This window comes from Phocoena phocoena, chromosome 3 (assembly GCF_963924675.1).
Source record: "Phocoena phocoena chromosome 3, mPhoPho1.1, whole genome shotgun sequence".
Taxonomy (NCBI): domain Eukaryota; kingdom Metazoa; phylum Chordata; class Mammalia; order Artiodactyla; family Phocoenidae; genus Phocoena; species Phocoena phocoena.
Genome location: NC_089221.1, coordinates 11,603,704 through 11,627,435, shown reverse-complemented (window position 1 = coordinate 11,627,435; position 23,732 = coordinate 11,603,704). Strand labels below are relative to the sequence as shown.

The 23,732-nt window shown below is 39.0% G+C and overlaps 1 protein-coding gene across 1 annotated transcript; it reads left to right on the top strand.

Moving 5' to 3' along the window:
- Positions 1 to 21,436: 21,436 nt before the first annotated feature.
- LOC136120106 (signal transducer CD24-like) lies at positions 21,437 to 23,449 on the top strand. The gene is made up of 2 exons (XM_065873625.1): positions 21,437 to 21,473; positions 23,128 to 23,449. Exons 1-2 carry the CDS (start codon positions 21,437 to 21,439, stop codon positions 23,364 to 23,366), a joined length of 276 nt encoding a protein of 91 aa, XP_065729697.1. The 3' UTR covers positions 23,367 to 23,449.
- The last annotated feature ends 283 nt before the right edge of the window (positions 23,450 to 23,732 follow it).

The following is a 23,732-nucleotide window of genomic DNA, read 5'->3' as shown; positions in this document are numbered from 1 at the left end:
AAGGGCTATTGACCTCAGGATCTTATCCCTTCTCTAAAAAATATAGCTTTATTACCTCTAGTTAATCATTAAATAAATTTTAGTTTTATTTTGGAATTCATGTTCATAATCACCTGGATGGGATTAAAAGGACTTTATCTAATGACTAAAGAGAGCATATTAACTTCTCATTAGATACCAACTGATTAATTACATAATAGTGTTTCATCTCATCTGTTTTGTTAAACTGGGAAATCTACCAGCAGGAACATGACAATTTAGATACAGCGTGTTAAGTGTAAATAGACTTTCTCAATTCATTATTGTATTAAAGAAAAGTGATATCTTTTCTTTCCAAGCTGAAAAAATTTGAAATATTTGATCTTTATACATTTCCTGCCCATAAAAAAAAAAAAAGAAGAAAGAAAGAAAGAAAACGAAAGGAAAGAAAATTAATCTAGACCACACAAGGAATTGAAATTAATTTAATTAGTTAATCCCATCCATTTCATTATTTAAAAAAAGATGTCATGCATCCCAGTTAGACTAGGGAATCTTTATTGCTTCACTTGTGTTATATGTTTGTGTAAAAGATCCTATCCAGTAGGTGTCAGCAAAGTAATCTTAAAAATAATCACAGGGGCTTCTCATATTAGCTTCATAACTACTTGTAGGTAAATTATAAGAACTTTTCTGCTTACAGAGCAAGATGTTATTTTAGCGTATCTATAATTTAAAAAGAAGAAACTTCCTGATTTAAGAAAGATGCTTTCTCCTCTTTTTCCCCGTGTAATAAAAAGTCCATTCTGAAATATCGCATAGACGGCCAATACTGCCTCATGGTGTCAGACATCACAATAAAACAGGGTATTTGTGTACCTGGATAATACTAAAAGGAGGCATTATGATGTCATCAAAAGATGTTAATATATATGTGGGCATGTGTATATCTATCTATCATCCTCTAAGTGGCCCAGATGGTAAAATGTTAGCTGCAAAGTTTCTGAAATAAACAGCCAGGTCCATATCAACATCATTTTGAAATATACAGAGTATAAGAGGCAAATAGATCCAATATGTAGAAAGCTAACCTATGGTGGACTACATGCTCCTTCTTCCCCTCTCCTAAAGAGACCATAGTAAGGGGTTGTGAGAAGACCCAGCACAGTCAGAGGGGTTCCCTGTGGGAAGGGGGAGGGTAGGTCTTAGGAAAGGAAAGGGGAGCTGGCTTCTCAGGGAAGATGTGTAGACTGAGGGCAACCACATTCCAGAGGAAGGCTTGGGTAGAAGGTAGTGTCCACCAGCTAGAAAGGGACAGCAGTGCAGTGGGGTATGTAGACCACAAATCAGCTAAGACGAAGAGAAGAGAAGCAGAGTAGGAGCAGGAAAATTTATTTCTTTGTTTTTAGAGAATTTTTATTGAAGTACTGATATAATATTTCAAGAAAGTGCACATATCAGAAATGTAGAACTCAATAAATAGATATATGTAGATATTAATATGCAATATATAAATACATAGCAATAAAGATAACATTCGCCCTACTGGCAGCTAGCCTCTGAAGGGAAAATTGAGGGTTGAAACAGGTAAATTGAATCAAACCAAACGAAAGCAAACAGTAACCCCAGAAGACTCCTGTGTTCTAAAGATAAGACGCCTGACTACTCCAGCAACTCCTAAGTTTCGCCCATTATGTTAGGGTTTGGTGGTGTCTCCTTGTGGATTTACTTTGCATTTCCCTGATGATCAATAATGTTGAGCATCATTACATATATTTATTACCTATTGGATATCTTTTTTTTTTCCCATGAAGTGCCTTTTCAGTCTCTTGCCCATCTTTCTATAGGTTATCTTTTCAAAGTAGATTTGTAAGAGGGATTTGAGATCTAGGTTTTATGTTAGATATGGATTTGAATTCTAGCTTTGTTACTTGCTGTGTGATATGAGGCTGGGCTGGGACCATCAGTCTACTGGAGAGGAGCTTAAGAGAACAAATGTTTTAAACAGTCTTATGTACAATTCCAACGCTACTAAAAATCATCCTTAGTTATGAATAAAGCAAGTTCCTAAAAATAGCTATTTGGTAGAGCTCTGTTAGATTTTTCTTTACCAAATCCTGAAAACTTTTGGATGCTAATATATACAGTCCTTGGTTCTGAATGTTTGCTCCCTGACAGCCCATTGGAGGGTTCTGTTGCTCTGGGGTTGCTTCAGCTCCTGCCTCTCCCCCTGCCAGGTCTATCTTCCTCCTAGCTTCTGCTGAGCAAGAAACTGAGGTTAAGAGATATTGAACACTGCATCTGAGGTCCACCACTCCTGGTAGAGTATGGGACTCAAACCCAGGCCTACTGGGTCCAAAGGCAGTGGAATGAACATACACTAAGCCATGTTGCCTCTTGGTAGCATCTTAAGGTTTGAGTTAGCAAAGGATGTTTTTGAGCTACTAGTAAGTTTGGGAAACATTTAGGTCCTGAAATAACATGCTGTGGCCTCTGGTCCTTATACCAAGTCCTCTTTCTTAAACCCTCCATTATAGAAGTACTAGAAATTACCTGTTATATCTAACTACATGTTTACCAAGCATCATCTGTGGGTATGATGGGTACAATGATGAGTAAGATAGTTACAGGTCTTGTCTGCATGTAGCTCACTACAGACAACTATTACAAAGGAGACTCAAAAGGCCCACGGAATGGTGATATGATAGATGTACGTCTGTGCTTTTTTTGACATGAATACAAAACCAAGGGCTATTGACCTCAGGATCTTATCCCTTCTTGTCTCTGCAGAGGCCTTACTCAATCTACTATTCCAAAAAAACTTTTTTTTCTATCTACTGTCTCCTTCTCATCAGTATTTGAACATCCAAGGCTTTCCTCTCTAAATGAAATTGATCCCAGGAGAAACCCTCATTCCATGATCTTGCCTCTTCCTACAGCTCCCCGTTACATCACTCTTCCTTGATTCACAGCCACCTCTGGAGAGCACAGCCTCACCCTGCTTCCTTGTCTTTGCTCAGTCTTCAGCTCACTCTGTGGTTGCTACTGGTTTACAGAAACAGTGGAAATGGTGTTGCACTTAAAGGATGCTTCCCAGGCTTAACCTTTCTCACTTAGCATCACACAATGCAGCTGAGCATGCTTTTATTCTTCTTGCTGATTTTCCTTTTCCAGTTATTTTCATCACTTCTCAGTCTCTCTGGTGGTTCTTTGTCTTCTGGTTCTCCTTCAGGGTATCAGCCTAGAAATTCTCTCTCAATACACTCTCTTTAAGCACCACCCAAACGTGTCTCCAGCATAGATGACTCACAACCGAGATCCAGATCCACTTCTCCAACTGCCCATTGGTTGTCTCCATGTTAAACGAACTACCTTCAACCTTTGTTCTGCTTCTCTGTCCTCCGAAATCAATGAGTGGCATCCACATCTAAGAAATTGTGAGTCATCCTTTAATCTTTCCTCCCCTTTTCATCTCCTACTTTAAACCAATCACACATTTTACCTCCTGAATTTCTCACATCTCTCCCACCATCATTTCTTGCCTTTTTTTTTTTTTTTAAAACAGACGCAGTCTCCTAAATGGTCTTCTGGCTACAAATATTGTTCCCAACCAAACTCATTTCCTCATAGCAGCTAGAGTTGTTCCAAAGGGCAGTTGACCATGTTCCTGCTCTGCTGAAAACACTTCCATAGCTCCCTATAATCTTCAAGAGAAAAAGCAAGCTGTTTAACCTGACATGAAATCATTCATTATCTGCCCAGGGCTCCCTCTCCCTCTCATCTCTCATCATCCTGCTCCTGTACACTCTGCACTGTAATCATATGAAACTTATTTCTAGTTCTCAGCCCTGTTCTTCTTTCTCTTGCCCTTAGGCTTTTCTCTTTTGTAGAACTCATCTTTCCTCCCACGTACCATCACCTTGCTAACTCCTATTTACTCCTCAGCTTAGCTTTCACTTCCCCTGGAAGGATTCCCCTGACTGTTCCCCAGCCAGCTTGAGTTTAAATGACTCATCCGTGTGTTTCCCCAGCTCCTAAACTACCTTGCTCAGTGCTCTGAACTGAAATTGTGTGATTACCTGTGAGGAGAGGTGTGAGACTGTTGTGTCACGCTCATCATTTTCCCCTTAGCATCTATCACAGTGTAGAAGGAATATTTAAGCTTTATATTTGCATTAAAACTGGTCAAATATTTCCATACAAACTTTTTTTTTATAGAAAAAAAAAAGACGAATAAAAGACTTCCTTAGCCAAGAGGAAATGTTTCTATATATTGCTGCCTGCCAGACATTATTACTTTCTGGCTACTGTCATTACATTCCCTTAGGTCCTCTCTTTACCCTCTTTCTTCTTCAACTCCCCCATAATTAGAGAAACATTTGATAAATTATAGGACAAACAAGCAAATCAATAGGTTTTTACATTCTCTGCCAGGAGACAATATTCTCTATCTTCATGATTTCACATGAGAAGTGTAGAGGTGTCAGGAGTCTACAGAATCCCAGCTGCATTTTCTATCTCTTTTATTTTGGAGATTTGGGGGCTCTAGGGCTTCTCCTCTGAGAAATGTCATTCCAGAAAGAACGAGATACCAAAAATGTCACAGGATTTGGTCTCCTGTGGCAATACCGAAGATTGCTTTGTGGATTAATTCTGTGTGTGTGTGTGTGGGGGGGGTCACATAATTGCAATTTCACATGAACATCCAAGAATTCAATCTTAAATATTTATGAATATGGTTAATATCTGCAACTCTAACTTCCCTCTAATTGCTAGCTGTAATTGTTAATAATTTTTACCCGGAATAGAACTTCCTAAAGGATTTTATATGGAAACTCGTCCTTTAAGATGTACATCTAGATGAAATTCCTGTATTCAAAAGACTTGAGGGCTGCATATTCTCTTTCCTCTTGGAGAGTCACAATATACGTCAGCCTATTGAAGACTTTGTGATGTGTACAGTCATCTATTCAACTCAGAATTTTCCACGTGTATGTAACCTCAGGACCATTTTTCTTTAAATTTGTTAATTTGCTCCAGAATGTAGTTTGGAAAATATTGGTAAGACTCTTTTGGACTTTTTATTTCTGCTTTGCAACAGCCCTTGTACTAACCAGATTTCTATATTTATTAGAAATTGTATAAGAAAGTAATAGCAATAATGGGTAATATTAACTGAGTATTACTGTGTCCCAGGCACTATTCTAAGTGCTTTACAGGTGTTAGTTCATTAATCTTTCCACCAATCCTATGAAATATAGGTTATTGTCACTCACATTATATAGACAAGAAAACTAAGGCAGAGAGAGGTAAAGTATCTTGTCTAAGGGCATACAGCTGGTAATTAGTGGAACTGAGATTCCAATGCAGGCAGTTAGGTTCAAATGTCTGGAATTAGTACTATTCTTGGTGGTGTCCCTACTTTTATCTTCTTTTACTAAATCTCCTGAGCCTGGCTCATGCACAGAGCCTGACAAAAGGTAGGCTTTTTTTTTTACTGGAGTATAATTGCTTTACAATGGTTGTTAGTTTCTGCTTTATAGCAAAGTGATACATATACATACATCCCCATACATCCCCATATCTAGGTGGTCACAAAGCACTGAGCTGATCTCCCTGTGCTATGCGGCTGCTTCTCACTAGCTGTCTATTCTACATTTGGTAGTGTATATATGTCCATGCTACTCTCTCCGTTCGTCCCAGCTTACCCTTCCCCATCCTCGTGTCCTCAAGTCCATTCTCTACGTCTGCATCTTTATTCCTGTCCTGCCCCTAGGTTCTTCAGAACACTTTCTTTTCTTTTTTCTTTTTTAGATTCCATATATATGTGTTAGCATATGGTATTTGTTTTTCTCTTTGTGACTTATTTCACTCTGTATGACAGACTCTAGGTCCATCCACCTCACTACAAATAACTCAATTTAACCCTCTTGCCCTCTTGGTGGGAATGTAAATTGGTACAGCCACTACGGAGAACAGTATGGAGGTTCCTTAAAAAGGTAGGCTTTTATAGCTGTTTGATGCTACATGAATCATCTAGAGCTCTGTCTCTGATAAACAATCCAACTTTCATCCCATCTGTATCATTCCTAACAATCTAGTCGCCTAGAATGGCTGAAACAATGACTCTTGCCTTTCCCTACCCTCTCCTAAGGCCAACTCTACTGGCTAGTTAAGGAGGCAGAGCAGGAATTATATTGTAGTAAGAAGCTAGCACATGGTGGGCATCTTCAAATGGTGTGTCATAACACAGCTTGAAAAACATTCTATAGTCATGGGTCACACAACAAACGCAGACATCACAAAACAGGCTGCCAGAGGATGACAAATATTTGAATATAAATTAAAAGAAGCTTTGCAGACACAGCATAACAAAAAGCCCAATTAACAAAACTAACCATATGCTACTACCAGAATGGTTGGACACAGTGTAAGACACACATGAACATTAGATGCAAAGAAATCTCAGATGAAACAGCTTCAGCAGACAAACAGCAGACAGACAAACTGGAACCAGTGCCACACTGAGATGCTACCGTGATAAAAGAGCTTCCCCAGAGAGTCACTCTAAATGTTTCCCAATAAAATAGCTATTCAAGGTATACACACCCTGAAGCACTGAACAAATAGTCAAAGAAACTAAAGCAAAACAATAAGCTTTTCATTCTGTTTTATCTTTTCTTCCACATTGAATTACCACAGACCTTGATTTATTTAACAGCATTTTTAAGGGTATTATAAACTAGTGGTGAAGAGTATAAACTTTAGAATCAGACAGGCTGGGTTTAAATCCTGTCTGTAATGTGCTAAATGTGTGGTTTTTGCAGGATGGTCTGAGAATCAGTTACTATGTATGGAAATGGAGATAGTAATACCTACTTCTTCATACTTTTGTTAAGATTAAAACTGATGAGGGCTTCCCTGGTGGCGCAGTGGTTGAGAGTCCACCTGCCGATGCAGGGGACACGAGTTCGTGCCCCGGTCCGGGAAGATTCCACATGCCGTGGAGCGGCTGGGCCCGTGAGCCAGGGCCACTGAGCCTGCGCATCTGGAGCCTGTGCTCCGCAACGGGAGAAGTCACAGCAGTGAGAGGCCCGCGTACTGGAAAAACAAAAAAACCCCTGATGTTATATGTAAAGGGCACAGCGCAGTGTTTGGCACAGAGTAAACTTATACTCCATAACTAAGAGCCATTTCACTTATTTAAAGCTATACATATTTCAGGATGTAAATTGGAATCTACATTTTAAGTTGTTTCTTGTTTGGTTTAATCAAATAGAAGAAAATTCCATCTTGGAGAATTCTGTCCTTGGCATTGTATTATTGCAATAATAGTGACAGTGATAGGTCATAAAACACTGTTCGTTTGCTTTTTCATTTGTTCATTGTTTCCTTCATTCATTCAACCGTCCCTTTAGGCTCAGGTGAACTGTCCTAGGTGCTGAAGATATAAAGCTTCTTGAGACACACCATCCACCTTCAAGATACTCCTAGACTAGTGAGGGAGACAGCCAGAGAGGGACATAATTATAATAAATACAGTAAGTACTAAAATAGATTCACGTCTTGAACATTATGAGAGGGCTATTGATTTTTTCTGGGGTTTACTAAAGAGTCATTTGAACTTAGATATTGAAGGATCAATGGTGATTTCAGGAGGAAATAGAGATTTGGAGATGTATTAATCTGCTTATTCCACTTATTGAAACTATATTGGAAGAATGATAGACAATTGTTTTCTAGGACTATTCAACTAACTTCTAATTATCCTGCACAGGAAGAAAGAATTTCCTAATTTTTTAAACTTATTCCCCACCTCCCCGCCACCATAACTCCCTTATACCCTAGCCTCCATAGAGCACAGTTTTAAAATTGTAGTTGTTTAAGAAAGAATGAGTGCCTTTGAGGTTTTCTAGATTTGAGCTTGAACTTCCCTGATCCTGTCTAGATGTGGGATTTAGGGATGTTGTTTAACTTTTTTGAGCTTCACTTTTCATCTGTAAAATTGGAAATTATGTATACCTTATTAGGTATGGACACTGTGGCCACAATTAGGAGAACCTCAAGAGAATTTAAAATAAAGTGACAAACTGTTCTTGGAGAGTTATGAAATTAATATATAACATTTAAGAGCAGCATTCTATTAAAAACCAAAGCGGGGATTCTCAAGAGGGAGTCATCTTACTCAGGACACATTTCAGAATGATATGTGGTAGTGGTGAGACTTTTCCAAGGTTCCTATACTTTCCATCCTTCTATTAAAAAGCCTTTCCATCCTTTTAGAAATTATCATTGTGATGAGCCACTACTTCTTATGGAAGTAGGTCATATTTCAAGAGTGGTTGGTAAGAAGAAAAGAAAGGGGGACATTTTCTGAGTTAAGGAAAGAATATGTCCATTGGTAGGACAAGTAGTCAGTTATAGTCTATTCCTAGAAAAATGGGAGTCATTAGATTAGCAGTGTCCACCCCAGACCTGTATAGGGGAAGTGCTCACTATACTTATGTGAATATCCAGTCTGCTTTATAGTGACATTTGCTACAGTGAATTGATATGTTCTTGTTATTGTTTTTTTTAGTCTTTTATGAGTGAGCAGACTCAGGCTGATCAGTTGTGGAACACTGACCCAATCACATTTCAGAACTATCGAGATGGAAGGCAAGGAATCTGCAATGTGGATAATTCACGCAGGCAGGTACCACATGTTAGTTTCTGCCTGGACAGTCATGCAGTCTTCCCATGTCGCCTGCAATTTGCATATGCCCAGTTTGACATCTCCACTGGTATGTCAAATAAACATCTTAAATACAATATTCCTGATACCAAACTCTTGGGTTTCCACTCCCATGTCAGACCTTCTATTCCATCTTCTCTATTTTAGTCAATGAAAGCTCAATTCTTATAGTTGCTTGGGTGAAAGACCTGCAGCCATCCAGGCCCCTTCTTTTTCTCTTACAATTTCTGGTGGTCATACCCTAGGGTGTACCTCATGATTCTGCCCCCTTGTATCCATATCCTTGTGAAATCCTTTACTCTTGAGTGTGAGTGGGAAATAACATGCTGTGGCCTCGGGGACCCATGATGTGCTTATGCTATAGAATATGGCATACACGGTGCATGGGATATAACACCCACGATTATGTTACGTCGTGTGGTAAAAGTCAAGAGATCAGATCCTTAAGAAGTTGACTTTGAGCTAATCAGAGGGGAGATTACCCTGGGTGGCCCTGACCTGGTTAGGCGAGCCTATTATTAGAGGACTTGGACGTTCCCTGAAGACAGAGAATTGTTCAAATAGCAGAGTCTTTCTTTATCTTTTTTGCTGGCTTTGGAGAAGCAGGATGCCATGAGTTCTACAGCTTCAAGGAAAGTAATTCTGCCTACACCCCGAGGAGGCTATAAAGTGGATCCTTCCCTTGAGCTTTCAGATAAGGATGTAGCCTAGGTCACACTTGACTTCACCTTCGTGAGGCCCTGAAGACAGAACTTGTGTGAGCCATGCTTGGACTCCTGATGCACAGAAACTGCAGGGTAACAAATGGCTGCTGCTTTAAGCTGCTAATTTTGTGCTAATTTGTTGTGCAGCAATAGAAAAGTAATGCACACATCACATCCAGGCCATCAGCAAATCTTGACAGTTACCTCTTCAACAGAGCCAGAATCTCATCACTTCTTGACCTGCTCACCCCTTCTTGTCTAATCAAAGCCACCAATGTTTATTGTTTGGATGGTTATAACAGATTGCTAGTTGGTCTTCCTTCTTCTACCCTCACATCTCAACTGTTTTTTTTTCTCCAAATAGCAGCCAGAGTTATCCATTTAAAACACAAATCGTGTTATGCCCTACCCCTGTTCAAAATCTGCAAAGGATTGCTGTCCTGTTGGCCTTACCAAGATCCCCACCACATCCTGCTAGGCCTTATATGATCTTGTCACCAGCTACTACTCTGACTTCACCTCCTGTCACTTTGCCCCTGCTTCTGTTTGTAATGCCACACTGCCCCCCTGTTTCTTAATTACATCAATGCCATTTGTATTGGACATAGTGTGATTCTTTATGAATCTGCATTAGTAAGTAATCTCTTCGTACTGACTTTCAAAGAAAAAATATGTAAGGACACACACATATGAAAATAGATTAAAGAATTTCAGTCAGGCTTTTTATAAGGTTTCAAGAAACCAACGCACATACACATTAAATGGGGTATTTGGACTTATTGTAATGACATAGTGAGAAGCAAATAAAACATGAACAGCCATACTTATAAACTTTAGGGGAAATGATATTGAACTAATTACTTAGAATTGCCGCCCTGTAATTTCTTCACCTATAAAATGGAGATTATGACAATACCAACTGATTTAATTTTTGTGGGGAATAAAAGATTGAATTCATGTAGCAATCTCAGACCAGCATCTGGTATAAGGTAAACACTCAAACAAACAAACAAAAAAACCCACCAGCCCTTTAAATTATTATTAATTAGGGTTAGAAGTAGTATTAGTCAGGAAAACAGAATAACTGAAAATATTATGAGAATGAGGTGCTTGCTGTAGCAATTAGCGCACATACAAATGTAGGAAGAACCGAGCAAGTGAAGGTCTGGATGAGGGAGCCAGGGAATCAGAGAAAGTCAGGGACCGAGACACTATGTACACAGGGCTGATTTGAGCCAGCGCTTTTCAGGTAGTTTCTGGGGACTGGAAAAGTATAGCTCTTCCTGCTGGCTCTGCCAAAGTCCACAGGGGCAATAAAGCAGGCAGCTATGCTTTTACATTGTGGCTTCTCTTCAGCATTGCTGCTTGTGTGGAAACCCTGGAGCCCGAGGACTAAGGAGAAGGGAAGGCTCGCGGACCTGGTTTCTGAGTAATCTGGGCAATGGACCTCCAGACATACGCCCTCTGCCCCAGACATACGCCCTCTGCCCTTGCCTGTGCGCAGGCAGGATGGGCCCAGCTGGAGAGAATGGCACAGACGCCAGCATATTCTGTGGCCTCCTTAGCAGCCAGCATTTATTTTGTCCTGCTCTAAACTCACTGTGTTGACTCCTGTTCTCACTGTCTGGTCCTCTCCTACCAGTTGCCACTACAGGCTGACTCTCTCCTTACCTCGTGCTTCTGCTTATTTGTACCTTCTGTTCCCTCATGTCTTATACTGACCGTCCCCCACATACGTATCATTTAGCTTCTACCATAGTCACCACTGGATTCTTCTGATATGTCTCATTCTTCCTGCCCAAGAGCGTTTTTCGGTTGGTTTTGTTAATTGCAGTTATACCTTTAGAGCAAAGATTGAGCCTTAGGCCACCTTACGGCTCTCTCATCAGCCTATAGATTACCTGTCCTTGTACCAGGCTCCCTGCCCTGGTCAGATTCACCTTGGCCGGGCTTCAAGTCATGGGATCCATGTACAAATGACCCTTCAGAGAGGCCTGAGTGAGTGACAGCAGTTAGGGTTCCTATAGCACAAGAGGTGTGGTCGGCAGCTTCTATATTACACGTGTTTTAGAAAACATGGGAAATGCTAGGTATTGTACAAAACACCTTGTATGCATTATTTAGTGTGATACTCAAACTGACCTTGTGATGTAGATTTTATTAAAGTGTTCACTTGTCTTTTGAGGGATAACTGAGCCTTACAGAGGTTAAGGTCACGTACCTGATATGAGGTGGAACTAGGATTGGAACTCTAGCAATTGGCTTCTGCTAACTGCCTCGTGGAAGCATGATTTTGATTGTCTTTTAAATAGGGTGTCTTAAATGTCTAAGGTGGTTATGCCACATTGGAGCAGCTGAAAGTGGACTAGGGGGAATCACACCTTTAATAAAGTCCGTCACTGGGGCAAATAAAGCACTTGGGGCTGTTGATAAATTACTCTAGCATGCAATCCACGAACTGAAAAAGAGTACACTAAACCTGAACCACAGCTCCCCTTGGAGCACCTAAGTAAATACCTTGGGCACCTAAGTAAATACCTTTACTTCTTATTCTTAATTCTAATTTGAAAGTTAGAAAAAAAAAAGTAATATAACCTCTCAGAAGCCTCTTGCCTTAAGTAATTTTAAAAACAGCTCAATTTCTCCTTCATAAAGAAATGACTATCATGTTATGATTATAAGTCTTATATCTGAATTGAAATTTTATTTGCTGGTCCCTCTGCGTACTATAGCACATACGGAGGGCAGCGCAGCACGGCAACTCTGATACAAACGTGCTAGGAAGTGCAGGGGGTGGGTTAATGACAAAAAAAGAGAGAGACAGTGTTGTGCTACTTACCATATATGTAAATCCCATTTGTTTTTTTTTCCTTAAAACTTTTTTCCTTGTCTTTCCTCCATCAGCTCCTACTCCTCTAGGCTGTCACTTGTTATACGTGACTTGAATTATTCTACTGAAGAGGGAATGCTTTCTCACTTTAAGAAAACCAAATGTTAGAAAAGACCTTCTTTCATTGCTATTCGGATGTACTTATCATTCGATAACTAGCCACCCCTCCAGACAAGGATTTCAAAACAGGAGTTATGATTTGCCAGAGCATTTCACAGATCCAGCCATTAGTGTTCACCCAGCTGAAAACTACAGGACTAAACATAATCCAATTAAGTAACAACAGTATATTTTGAATCAGTGCTGAACAGATGGTAAAGTATCCTCCATTCATTATTAATTAATGTTCATGTAGCACCCACAGAGAATGACTCTGGGTTACTGCTTCCTGAAGACAGAAACGGAATTTCCCCTCCCTTTCAAGGTTGTATCATCTTGTTGGTGAAAACCACCTTACAGGATCTGGAATAGTTTTATGAAATAAATCACCTTGGAAATGAGAACAGAAAGGGCTTCAGTAGATTTTATGACCTCAACAGATGATTTAAAAAATAAAGAGTCTAGAAATGATGAGTTTTCTTATTTTAGAAGAATTTAAAATTGCAGATGTATCTGCCTCCTGTCTCTACTCAGCATGCCAGCAGAGACACTGGAGGTTTTTCTCTCCTTTTAATATCGCCTCTACATTGTAAATTTATGAATACTTAGCTATACCTTGTAACTATTTTTTCTCTCTTGACCTCTACATAACATTGCCACACATATATGTAACATTTGAAGTTGGCAAAGTGATATTCAAGCACAGCGATCTCTCCTAAGGATTTTTGGACACCAGTGTTTCAGAGGATATCAACTTGGTTCACACTTCGTGGACTGGCTTGTCATCATGGCAATATTTTTCTCTGCCATATTGATTATAGAGGATACCCATGTCTCTCTTGAGTACTTCTTTGCTCATAATTATCTTGGAGAGTCATGATTTCAGTTGTGTTCCCATACGAAAATAAAAGCTTTCCAAGTTTAGAAAACATTTTCCTACTGATGGAAATAGTTTCCGAAATTGGTTTACTTATTTATTTTAAACAGCATTCGTCATCATGTGCATTTATCTTGTGGATAAAATAACCACCAAATTAAGAATTCCACTTTTAGACTTATCCAACTTCTTCATTTTCTCGTTAAAAGCTATAAAAAATTTAACCATCTATGGTAGCTAGTTGCCTACTCAATACTCATGCTCATCTCTGCCTTAATGAACTCTTAATTTGGGAAGATGGCAATGCATTTAGCTAAAATTCAACATTTTCTAACCCCTATTATAAAATAAGGATGGCCAGTGATATGTACGAACATGTCTTTAGGAGGTAGTTTTTGAGAATGTCTTTTAAAGAGGTTTATTCAGCTAGTCCCTGCCTGGAATGCCGGCACTGACTAGAGTTCCAGCAACCATCTTGTGACCAGGAGGTAAACTTGAGGAGGGAAGCCACAGACTAATGAAAGCAGAACAGAAATATAAATGGAGCTTGGATTAAAATGACTGACAGTCCTGGACTGTTTATCTCTGATCTGCATATTAAATATGAGAAAATGAATCCCTTATTTTGCCAAAGCACTCTTTTCTTGGGTCAATTCTCTATCCTAACTGAAACAGACTGTCAGAACCAAGTAGGTCCTTACAGTGACCTACTGCTGGATCCAGCCTAACTGGATCTGGTTCCCTCTTCCACCCCCACCCCCAATACTTGTCTGACCTGTGTCCTACAACTCTCTCCTGCATACACTCTATTTCAGCCCCATGGCCTCTTTGCTGTATGCATCAGGTACACTCCAGCCTGCAGAATTTTGCACTTACTCTTCACCTTACCTGGAGTTCTCTTGCCCTGAATGTTTGTCCAGCAAGTTCTTTCACATCCTCTAGGCTGTTACTCAAAAATCCTCTTTCCGGTGCTTCTTTCCTAGTCACCGTTTCTATCACTTCAACATCCTGTCCCCTGACATTTTATATCTCCCTTCCCTTATTTAGTTTTCTTCCTTGCATGATCTAACACATGGTATATTTTGCTTCTAAGTTCATTTTATTGCCTGTTTGCCCCCTCCCTCCTCGGAATGTAAGCTCTAAGGGACAGATATGTTTGCTTATTTTATTACTAGAATAGAGCTGGGTACTAGGGGTGCACATACATTTTTGTTAAATAAATAAATGTGATAAAGAACTGGTTGAAGGAGGAAGATGTGGAGGGAAAATACTAAGGCTCAGATAATGGAGAGCCAGAAGCTGGTAATCCTTATTTGGTTTAAATAGCAGGGAATCGTGGCCAAATTTGAAAGCATAAGTAAAGAGGGAGATAATAAATATTTCCAAGAGCAAAAGAATAAAGAATGAAGCAAGGAAATGCAGAAAGATGAGGGGCAAAGAGCTCAGGTAGAGGGAACTGCTGTAGTCAAGGGAAGTGATGTGATTTCTTGATAACAGAAATGAAAATACCTAGAGGTTGAACCCAGAGAGATTTTGTAATGGCTAGGATGGATATGGAAGAAACTCATATTGGACAGTCTCAACCTTCTAAGAAGAATAGGATTCAGGAAAATTTGTTGAGAGTGAGGGAGGGAGTAGAGGTGGAAGGATGGAGTGAGGGGGAAAATTTTATGATGTTAGAGACTGCAGGAAAGGGAAATAATACAGAACTGAAAGAAAATTGCTAGTGAATATTTCTGCAAGCTCAAGTTGAGATAGATAATGAGAACTTACAGTCAACTCTCCTGGCTTTGCTTTTTTTCTTTTAATTCTTTGCAGCTCAGAAGTGGGAGTAGGAAATAAACAACAACAGATGGTCAGCTTTCCCCAGGGTTGGTAAATGGTAAGGTGGACATGGCAGAAAGACAAGGTGGTTATGGTTGAGTAGGTTGTGGAAATGATTGAAAATGGGCCTACAAGGTAGAGAAGGAGAGGGATAGTATGTGGGTTGTGAAGGCAGGATATGCCCTAAAATCCCAGGGTGCTCACTGACCATGGACTCTACCTTCACCCTCAACTGAAAGTAGATTTGGACTTTTGTTCCACTTCCGCCTATATTGTACATGAAGTTTATGTTCAAGGATTCATAGCATTCTTTAACCATGTGCCATTTGGCCTGATGTAGAAATATGACCTAACAGAAAACCTCTAGGGCAAGTTTTATGTGCACACTTTCAGGTACTCATGCTGGGAAAGATGTAGAGCTCATAAATGTAAACTCATATGCAGGGGAGGGGAAGTGCTCCCCATTTCTGCTTGGTTTTAAGTGTGTGTCCTTCACATTAGCTGTCATTATTCCAGCTCTCCTTTTTGTTCACATGCTTCACACAATTGCAAAACAGAAAGATTGGGAGTTGGAAACTTGGGATCTGGAGTCTGTCATCTGAGATCAAATCCTGGTTCCAGCACTATCTAGCTGTGTGATCCAAAAGAGCAAGGCACTTAACTTCTCCCCAAGTCAATGCTGTCATCTGTGAGATGGGGTGTATACCACACAGGTTGTTATGAGGATTGGTGAGATATCTATACAGTACCTGAAATGGAATCTCGCATATGAAACGTTTATAATTAGCTATGATGATGGTGGTTGTGGTGATGGTGATGTTTAATTCAATAACTATAGGAAGTTACTGAAACTTCATAAAGAATACACCCATCATTTTCTTGAGGTGGAATAAGTGGGACTTGTTTTCCCTGAACATAAGCAAGGTACAATTAATTATTAGAATTATAAACTTTGCAATTCTTTCATGAGGAGTACATTAAGTAAATTCCTGGCCTAAGGCTTTCTACATGGTACATTCAGAAAAAACAAACATAAACTTCTAAGAGACATCTAAATTGTTCCATGGTCTTTAAAAAATTCAGATAAAAAATACCGATTCTCAATTCTAATCACTATAGTTTCATTGTAGCAAAAGCAGGGAATAAATAAAGCAAAAATATGAAAATTAAAATACCCATAATTCCACTATCCATATAGTTATAAATAGCTATAAATAACCAAGGATATATTGACTCTTCTGAGCCCTTTTCCATGTATATACATCTCTCTCATCCAATTTAAAGGAATTTGTTACAAATATTAAGATGCCTAGAAATCCAGGACAGGGCAACTAGAGAGAAACAAATGCTGATGGTCATACTCATTAAGAATTTGCACATGGAAGGGGAAAAAACACACCAGAAGAATTCCTAAAGAATATTGAATCCAGAATGAAGAGGAAAAAGATGTTCAGCCCTTACATAAATTTTCTCTATTACTCTTTTTTCCTTTCTCATGTCTGAGTATTGCTTGGTTTTGCTGTATAGTTTGAGGGTTTAGGGAAGATTTTTAGGATGGATGGAAGCTAACATGGTATTCAAAAATTATAAAGAGCCTGGTTGGAGTGGGTTGTGGTTTTCTCTTCAGTCTGTAATGTAAATATTGGGTTGGCCAAAAAGTTCGTTTGGGTTTTCCATGTATTGGTTATGGAAAAACCCGAATGAAATTTTTGGTCAATCCAATATCAACAATTCAACTCGAATGGATAAATATCATGACTTTTTAAGTGGATAGGGATGAGGGAAATCAGCTGTAGTAGACTATTCATATTACATAGAAGTCAATAAAACCAGAGCTGTCAAATCCTGTATCTACAATGATTTGCTAGGGCATCTACCTAATTTTCTGTCTGAAAGACATGATATGATTCTGAGTCTATGGGACCTATGCTACAACTATATAAGTTGTGGGTAACTGGTAGCAATGCAAAATAATTCTTGTCTATAGACATGCAAGTGAATTCTGTAACTTTCTAACATTAACTTCTTGAACTGGTTGGGACCCTTCATGTTTCCTGATTAATGAGTTAAATAAAATCTGTAACAAGTGTTCATTTGTATATGTGTATGAGAGTCATAATTTTATATTTATTTTTTTCTTTTTTTAAAAAATTATCTTTTGCCCAGTTTTTTCTCTGCAGTAACAATCCAAGGCAAGTGCTGTTTTTGAGGGGCTCTCTTCCTGATATGACCTCTTCTTGTTATGCAGAGGTTGACATAAATCCTCATAATTTTATTTTAATTGCATTTTTTATATCTTTATTGGAGATCAAATTGCTTTACAATGTTGTGTTAGTTTCTGCTGTACAACAAAGTGAATCATCTATACATATACATATATCCCCATATCCCCTCCCTCTTGAGCCTCCCTCCCACTGTCCCTATCCCATCCCTCTAGGTGGTCACAAACCACTGAGCTGATCTCCCTGTGCTATGCGGCTGCTTCCCTCGAGCCATCCATTTTACATTTGATAGTGTATAAATGTCAGTGCTACTCTCTCACTTCATCCCATCTTCCCGTTCCCCCACATGACCTCAAGTCCATTCTCTATGTCTGTATCTTTATTCCTGCCCTGCCACTATATTTAAAAGTTACAGATTCTTGACATTTGGAACATGCAGTTAAAATGCCTCGTGATTTTCCTGCAGTCCTATAAAATTTTCCCAACCATTTTCTTTTCGTTGGCTTTTTTCAGCAGGGTAAGTGTCTTAGCTCCAACTGCAAAATACCAATAGACTGGGTGGCTTAAACAACAAATATTTATTTCTCCCAGTTTTGGAGGCTGGAAGTGTGAAATCAGGGTGCCAGATTCTGGTGAGGACGCTCTCCCTAGCTTGTAGATAGCCACCTTCCCACTGTATGCACACAGGCTGAGAGAGAGCTGTTGTCTCTTCATCTCCTTATATGGGCACCAATCCCATCATGGGGGCTCCAACTCCATGACCTTGTACAAATCCAATTGCTTTCCAAAGACCTCACTTCTAAATACTATCACACTAAGGATTAGGGCCCCAACATATGAATTTTGGGGGGACACATTATGTAAGGAAGCCAAATATATCCATTGGGTATATATCTCATTCTCAAAGATCTCTATAATTAGAGACTTAAATTTCCCCTTGACCCAGGAGTAGTTTAGGAGATTTTTGGTTGTATTATATTCATTTAAAAATTATTTTTGTCTTCTGAGTTTTCATATGTATTTGTTTTAAATTACTAATGCATTGTGACTTAGAAAATGTTCTGTTGGTGGGAACGTATTGTGAATTTCTTTACAGTTGTAAATACAATCATTTTAAGTAGTTTTTAGCCGGATGAAACCAATATGTCATTGATAGGTTATAAAATATATTGTTATGTATTTTAAGCATTTAAATAGTATTTCTCAAGTGTCCCTATCTCTACCTTATCGAATTAATCATCCCACATATTTGAGTTCAGCTCTTTCTGTCTTCTCTTTCTAGATTGGTTGATTGGTGTTTATTTGAAGGAATTGGCTTAAACATGATTTTGCAGTTGGTAAGTCCAAAATCTGTAGGGAAGAGAAGCAGACTGAAAATCCAGGTAGGAGTTATGTCATAGTCTTTAGTCCAAAATCTGCAGGGCAGGCTAGGAGTTTGGGAACTCAAGTAGGGTTTCTATGTTACAGTTTTGAGTCAGAATTCCTTCTTCTTTGGAAACTTCAGTTTTCGCACTTAAAGCCTTCAACTGATTGGTTGAAGGTCGCTGCTTTACTTAAAGTCAGCTGATTGTAAATGTAAATCACAGCTATAAAATACCTTCAGAGCAACATCTAGCCTAATGTTTGACCAAACAACTGGGCACCATAGCCTAACCAAGCTGACACATAAAATTAACCAGCACACTTCCCCAACTAGGATGGCACCCTTTGTGAAATGCTTTCTGACTACTTTATCTTCTGTACATTGAGAGCAATGTGTTAAGACATTATGAAAATTGTATTTTTTTTTTACTATGTACCATATATTTATACTTTTAGGAACAGTATTCTATGGTATTTTATGGGGATGTGGTTAGTCTTTGCTTCTTTGACTATTCTGTGATATTAGTAAGTGAACTCTGGTTCCCTTGGAGCCTATATTTCTTCTCTGTTCCCTTCTCACATCTATGCTTTACTATGCCATCACCGGAGGCTCTGCAGAAATCCAGACAAGGACTTTGGAAACTCAAGGCTTCGTTAGGCTTCTAGCTTGAGCTGTGGGCTCCTGTCCAGTTTCACCAGGAATTTTGCTTTGGGAGGGTATTAGTCAGTGGTCTACTATTAATAAAATGCCTTTCATTTCTACTTTTCCTATTAATCATCCTCAGCCTCAGTGAAAAATCCAAATAGAAGAATTCTTAGCTTCCTGGTATAAAATGTCATCAAATACCTCCAAACCAAACCCAGGTTCCTAATGACCCATCTCATTCCTAAGTCCACATAAGTCCCTTGAATGCGTAGTTGATTAGGATCTTTTTCTTTGTACTGTAATGTGTATAAAGCTCTTAGTACAGTACTTGAAGCATAGTTAGTGCTTAATAAGTTTTTCAATAATTATTACTTCATCCTTAAACACAATAAATTAAAATATCATTTAGCTCTTGAAACATTTACTATATACCTTATCCCTTCATATAATGACTGTGTTGGAATTCAGGCTATGCAGTGTCTTAGATATTTCTAGTTACCTGAGGGTCACCCACTGATGGAGTGAAATCACTTAAATAAGGGCACCCCTGGAGAGGATTTAGGATTATGCACCTTTAAGAGCCTTTTCAATGTTGCCACTTTACTTTGGTTGCACTTTTTTTTTTTTTTTTTTTTTTTGCGGTACGCGGGCCTCTCACTGTTGTGGCCTCTCCCGTTGCGAAGTACAGGCTCCGGACGCGCAGGCTCAACGGCCATGGCTCACGGGCCCAACCGCTCCGCGGCATGTGGGATCTTCCCGCACCGGGGCACGAACCCGTGTCCCCTGCATCTGCAGGCGGACTCTCAACCACTGCGCCACCAGGGAAGCCCTGGTTGCACTTTTGATCGCACATCATTAGATGTTCCACTGCTTGCCACACAAACTTCTTGCTTGTTAAACCAATGATCAACCAAGTTCAAGTTACTTTGATGACTCTAAGTAGGTTACAGAAAGAGAAGAAAATAAAATACATCTCTAAAATATGACACAAGGGAAAAAAATAGAAAGATGCTGAAATTTATGACTGTTTCATGGATATCAAGCTATTTACAAGTTTTTAAAACAATGATAATGAAAATTATCATGCTTTACATTGATATAGAACAATTTCTAACATTTATTTTTTTCATAATATCCTTGCAACTATTTAACTATGTATCATACATTTCTATTTTTGTGAATGTTATCCTATGATATTTTATGTGGGTGTGGCTCACCTCTGCTACATTTACAAGTGAATGATGGAAAGCAATGTGATGTCAAAAGGGATAGTAATAAAAGTATAAATTTGAGGCTGCTATGTTTACTGATAGAATAATCCTAGATTCAAGATGAAACAACTATTTTTGTTCATTGCAGCCTTTCAAATGAATTAGAAAAAAATGATTTCAGAATTCCTCAGGAAAAGACAGATAATACACTAAATGTGACTTGTGTCCACCCAAAAATATAAAGGGAGTTTAAATAAAATTTTCATAGCCTGAGCCAATACAGCCTCATTCACAAAATAAGTTATACTTTTCACGTGTGATTTAATCCGATACCAGAGTTTAAGGTATCTCATATTATCAAGACTTTATTTTACTTGTGGTGAGACATAATGTCAGTAACAACGTTTTATGGTACTATGAAACATGTAAATTCTTTCTCTTTTTTTTCCCCTCCAATTTATTTGACATCTCAAATCAGGCAACTTTTGAGTGAAGGTTTGTGGTAATGTTATCTCCAACAGCCTTGGATGGTTCCTTTCATCCTGGGATCACTCACTTTAATAAAAATGTTAACTTACTTTTGCATCACTCCTTAAAATGTATTAAGTACTTCATGTGATTTGTCTGGCTTGGTCTGCAGAGGAATCCTAGACGTTAGGCTTGGCATGTTTATATAGGCCAGTGCGGCATGGTGGCCAATGGCACAGATGTTGGTTCCAAAGTCCCTGGGTTCGAACCCTCCCTTTGTCCTCATTCCTTCGGCATGTGATCACTGGCAAGTAGCCCAACCTGTTTCCTCACCTAGAAGGAGAGGACAGCCACCTCACAGTGGTAAGAATTGAGTTGATAGATGTGAGTTGCTTGGAGCGCCCCCTGGCTGTAGCAGTCATGACGCCAGCCCCTGCTGTCCTTGTTTTACGCAGGAGTAAAGCCTTGCTTAGAGAGGTTATGTGCCTTTTTAGAGAACCTTTTTTTCCTTTTCTTTTTGGAAAGTGAATTCTTCATTGAGAAACAAAGAGAAAGGGGCTGATTAGTGCAACAAAGAACAATGAAAAATTAAATAACTGTGAAGTTTGCCATTTTCAAGAATCATTTGTTTAAGAAAAGCCTTCTACCTTGTTTATTTCTGGAATAATTTGCCTTCAGGGGCATATAATCACAAAAGAGCTAGTATTTAAATATGCTACAAAAAAAGAAAGCCGCTTTTCATTTTCTATGTATGATATCAAAAGACCTTTCTTAACAATGGATTATTTCTGTGATGACAAGTGTATTTAATACATTTAGATATATTTCTAATGTTTTATTCTTCACTTGGTGGCTACTAGTTGATGTTGATCATATAAATGACTCACAGATACTTTTTTCATTTCAATTCAGGTATATACAGAATGTTATAGACTAAATGTTTGTTTTCCCTCAAAATTCATATGTTGAAATCCTAACCTGCATGCGCTCACCAGAATAACTTCACAACTATTCTATTTCATAGAATAGCATCATAGCATCCCTGTACATGCCAAGATCTTTCTTCTTTCTATGTGGATATTTGCTTTGACATAGTTGATCCCTCACAAGGATGATTTTTCTCTTCCTTCCTCCTCCCGCTTTCCTAACTCTATGCCAGGAGTCCCTGATTGTCTCCTTTGGGCCCCTGCATCAGCCACTGTCTTGGTTCTCATTTTGGCTTTGAATTGTATAGGGCTTTCCACATAACTATTGCAAGCACACCTATCCTTCCGCTTCAATCAGACTAAACTCCAGCTCAGTGAAGACCACATTCATACAACCACTGTGTCACATGCTTGGGAATTATTACTTGGAAGAATGCATTTCATCCAGGCCATCTCAAATGATCACGTAAAGAAAACAAGTGTTAATCAGGATAGCTCTAGCCTATAATCAATCTATTAACTACAACCAATCTTTTGACTTTAACCGTCTAACCAATCATCGATCCAACTCTCCTTGGATGTCTGAAAGGCACTGAAAACTCTCATTTGACCCCCTGACTATGTCAAATCCCTTGTCAGATGCTCTCATATTTCTACCTATTCTAAAGTTTTACTTTTTTTGTATAATTATTTGCTTAATATCTGATTGTCTCACTGGATTACAGCAGATAATGACTGTTTGCGCTCAGTATTGTATCCCACATATATATCAGAACAAAGGAAGGAAGGCAGGAAGAAAGGAGGGCAAGCAGAAAGAAAATGAGAAATCTCCAGTTTACTGCTGAAGCTTCAATGGCTGTTAGTCCCCTTAGCAGTATGATTTGATGTTCCTTTGTAGACTGCACTAATATTTCCAAACAAAATTGCTTTTAAAATATAACATCAAGAGCAATTTACATTTCAAAATTTTTCCAGTTATTGAAAATGTTTTCAGCGGTGTTACAAATGGTCTTGAAGCTTCCCTAAATGTTCTAGGCATTAGTAACGGGTGTCTGTGACTGTCTCCTAAAAACTGCTTATCTAGTTACCTCTAAACAAAGAGAAAAAAAAAGCCTGGAGAAGTAATTATCATGCTGTGTGTAAAATAAGTGCAGCAGTGAGACGCACTGCGCACCGACGGAGCAGACCTGGGCAGGACGATGGTGGCCAGGTTCGGACTGGGGCTGCTGCTTCTGGCGCTGCTCTTACCTACGCAGATTTATTCAAATCAAACAGCTGTTGTAACACCTTCAAGTAACTCCTCCCAGTACATGTCAGCTGCCCCCAATCCAGCGAATGCCACCACCAAGGCAAGTGACGGTGCTCTGCAGTCAACAGCCAGTCTCTTGGTGACCTCGGTCTCCCTTCTACATCTCTACTGTTAAAAGACTTCGGGCCAGGAAACATCTATACTTCCTCATCCTCTAAACCCAATTCAGATGGCATCCAGACATCCAGTGTGACAAGGGAAACAAAAACAACAGGTCTTCATTGAATGAATCTGCAAGTTCCACACCTTATTTTATTGACAGAAACTGTTGAGGATCCCAAATTTGATTGGTTTGAAGAGCATGTGAAGGGTTTGACTAGATGATGAATGCCAATATTAAATCTGCTGGAGTTTCCTGTACAAGATGAAGAGAGACAACCTCCAAAATTGGTTAAGAGATGATTTCCTTAAATGTGACTTAAGAAGTATGGATCCATAAAACTCTACCTTGAAAGTGAGAATAGATTTTATCTTACTTAGA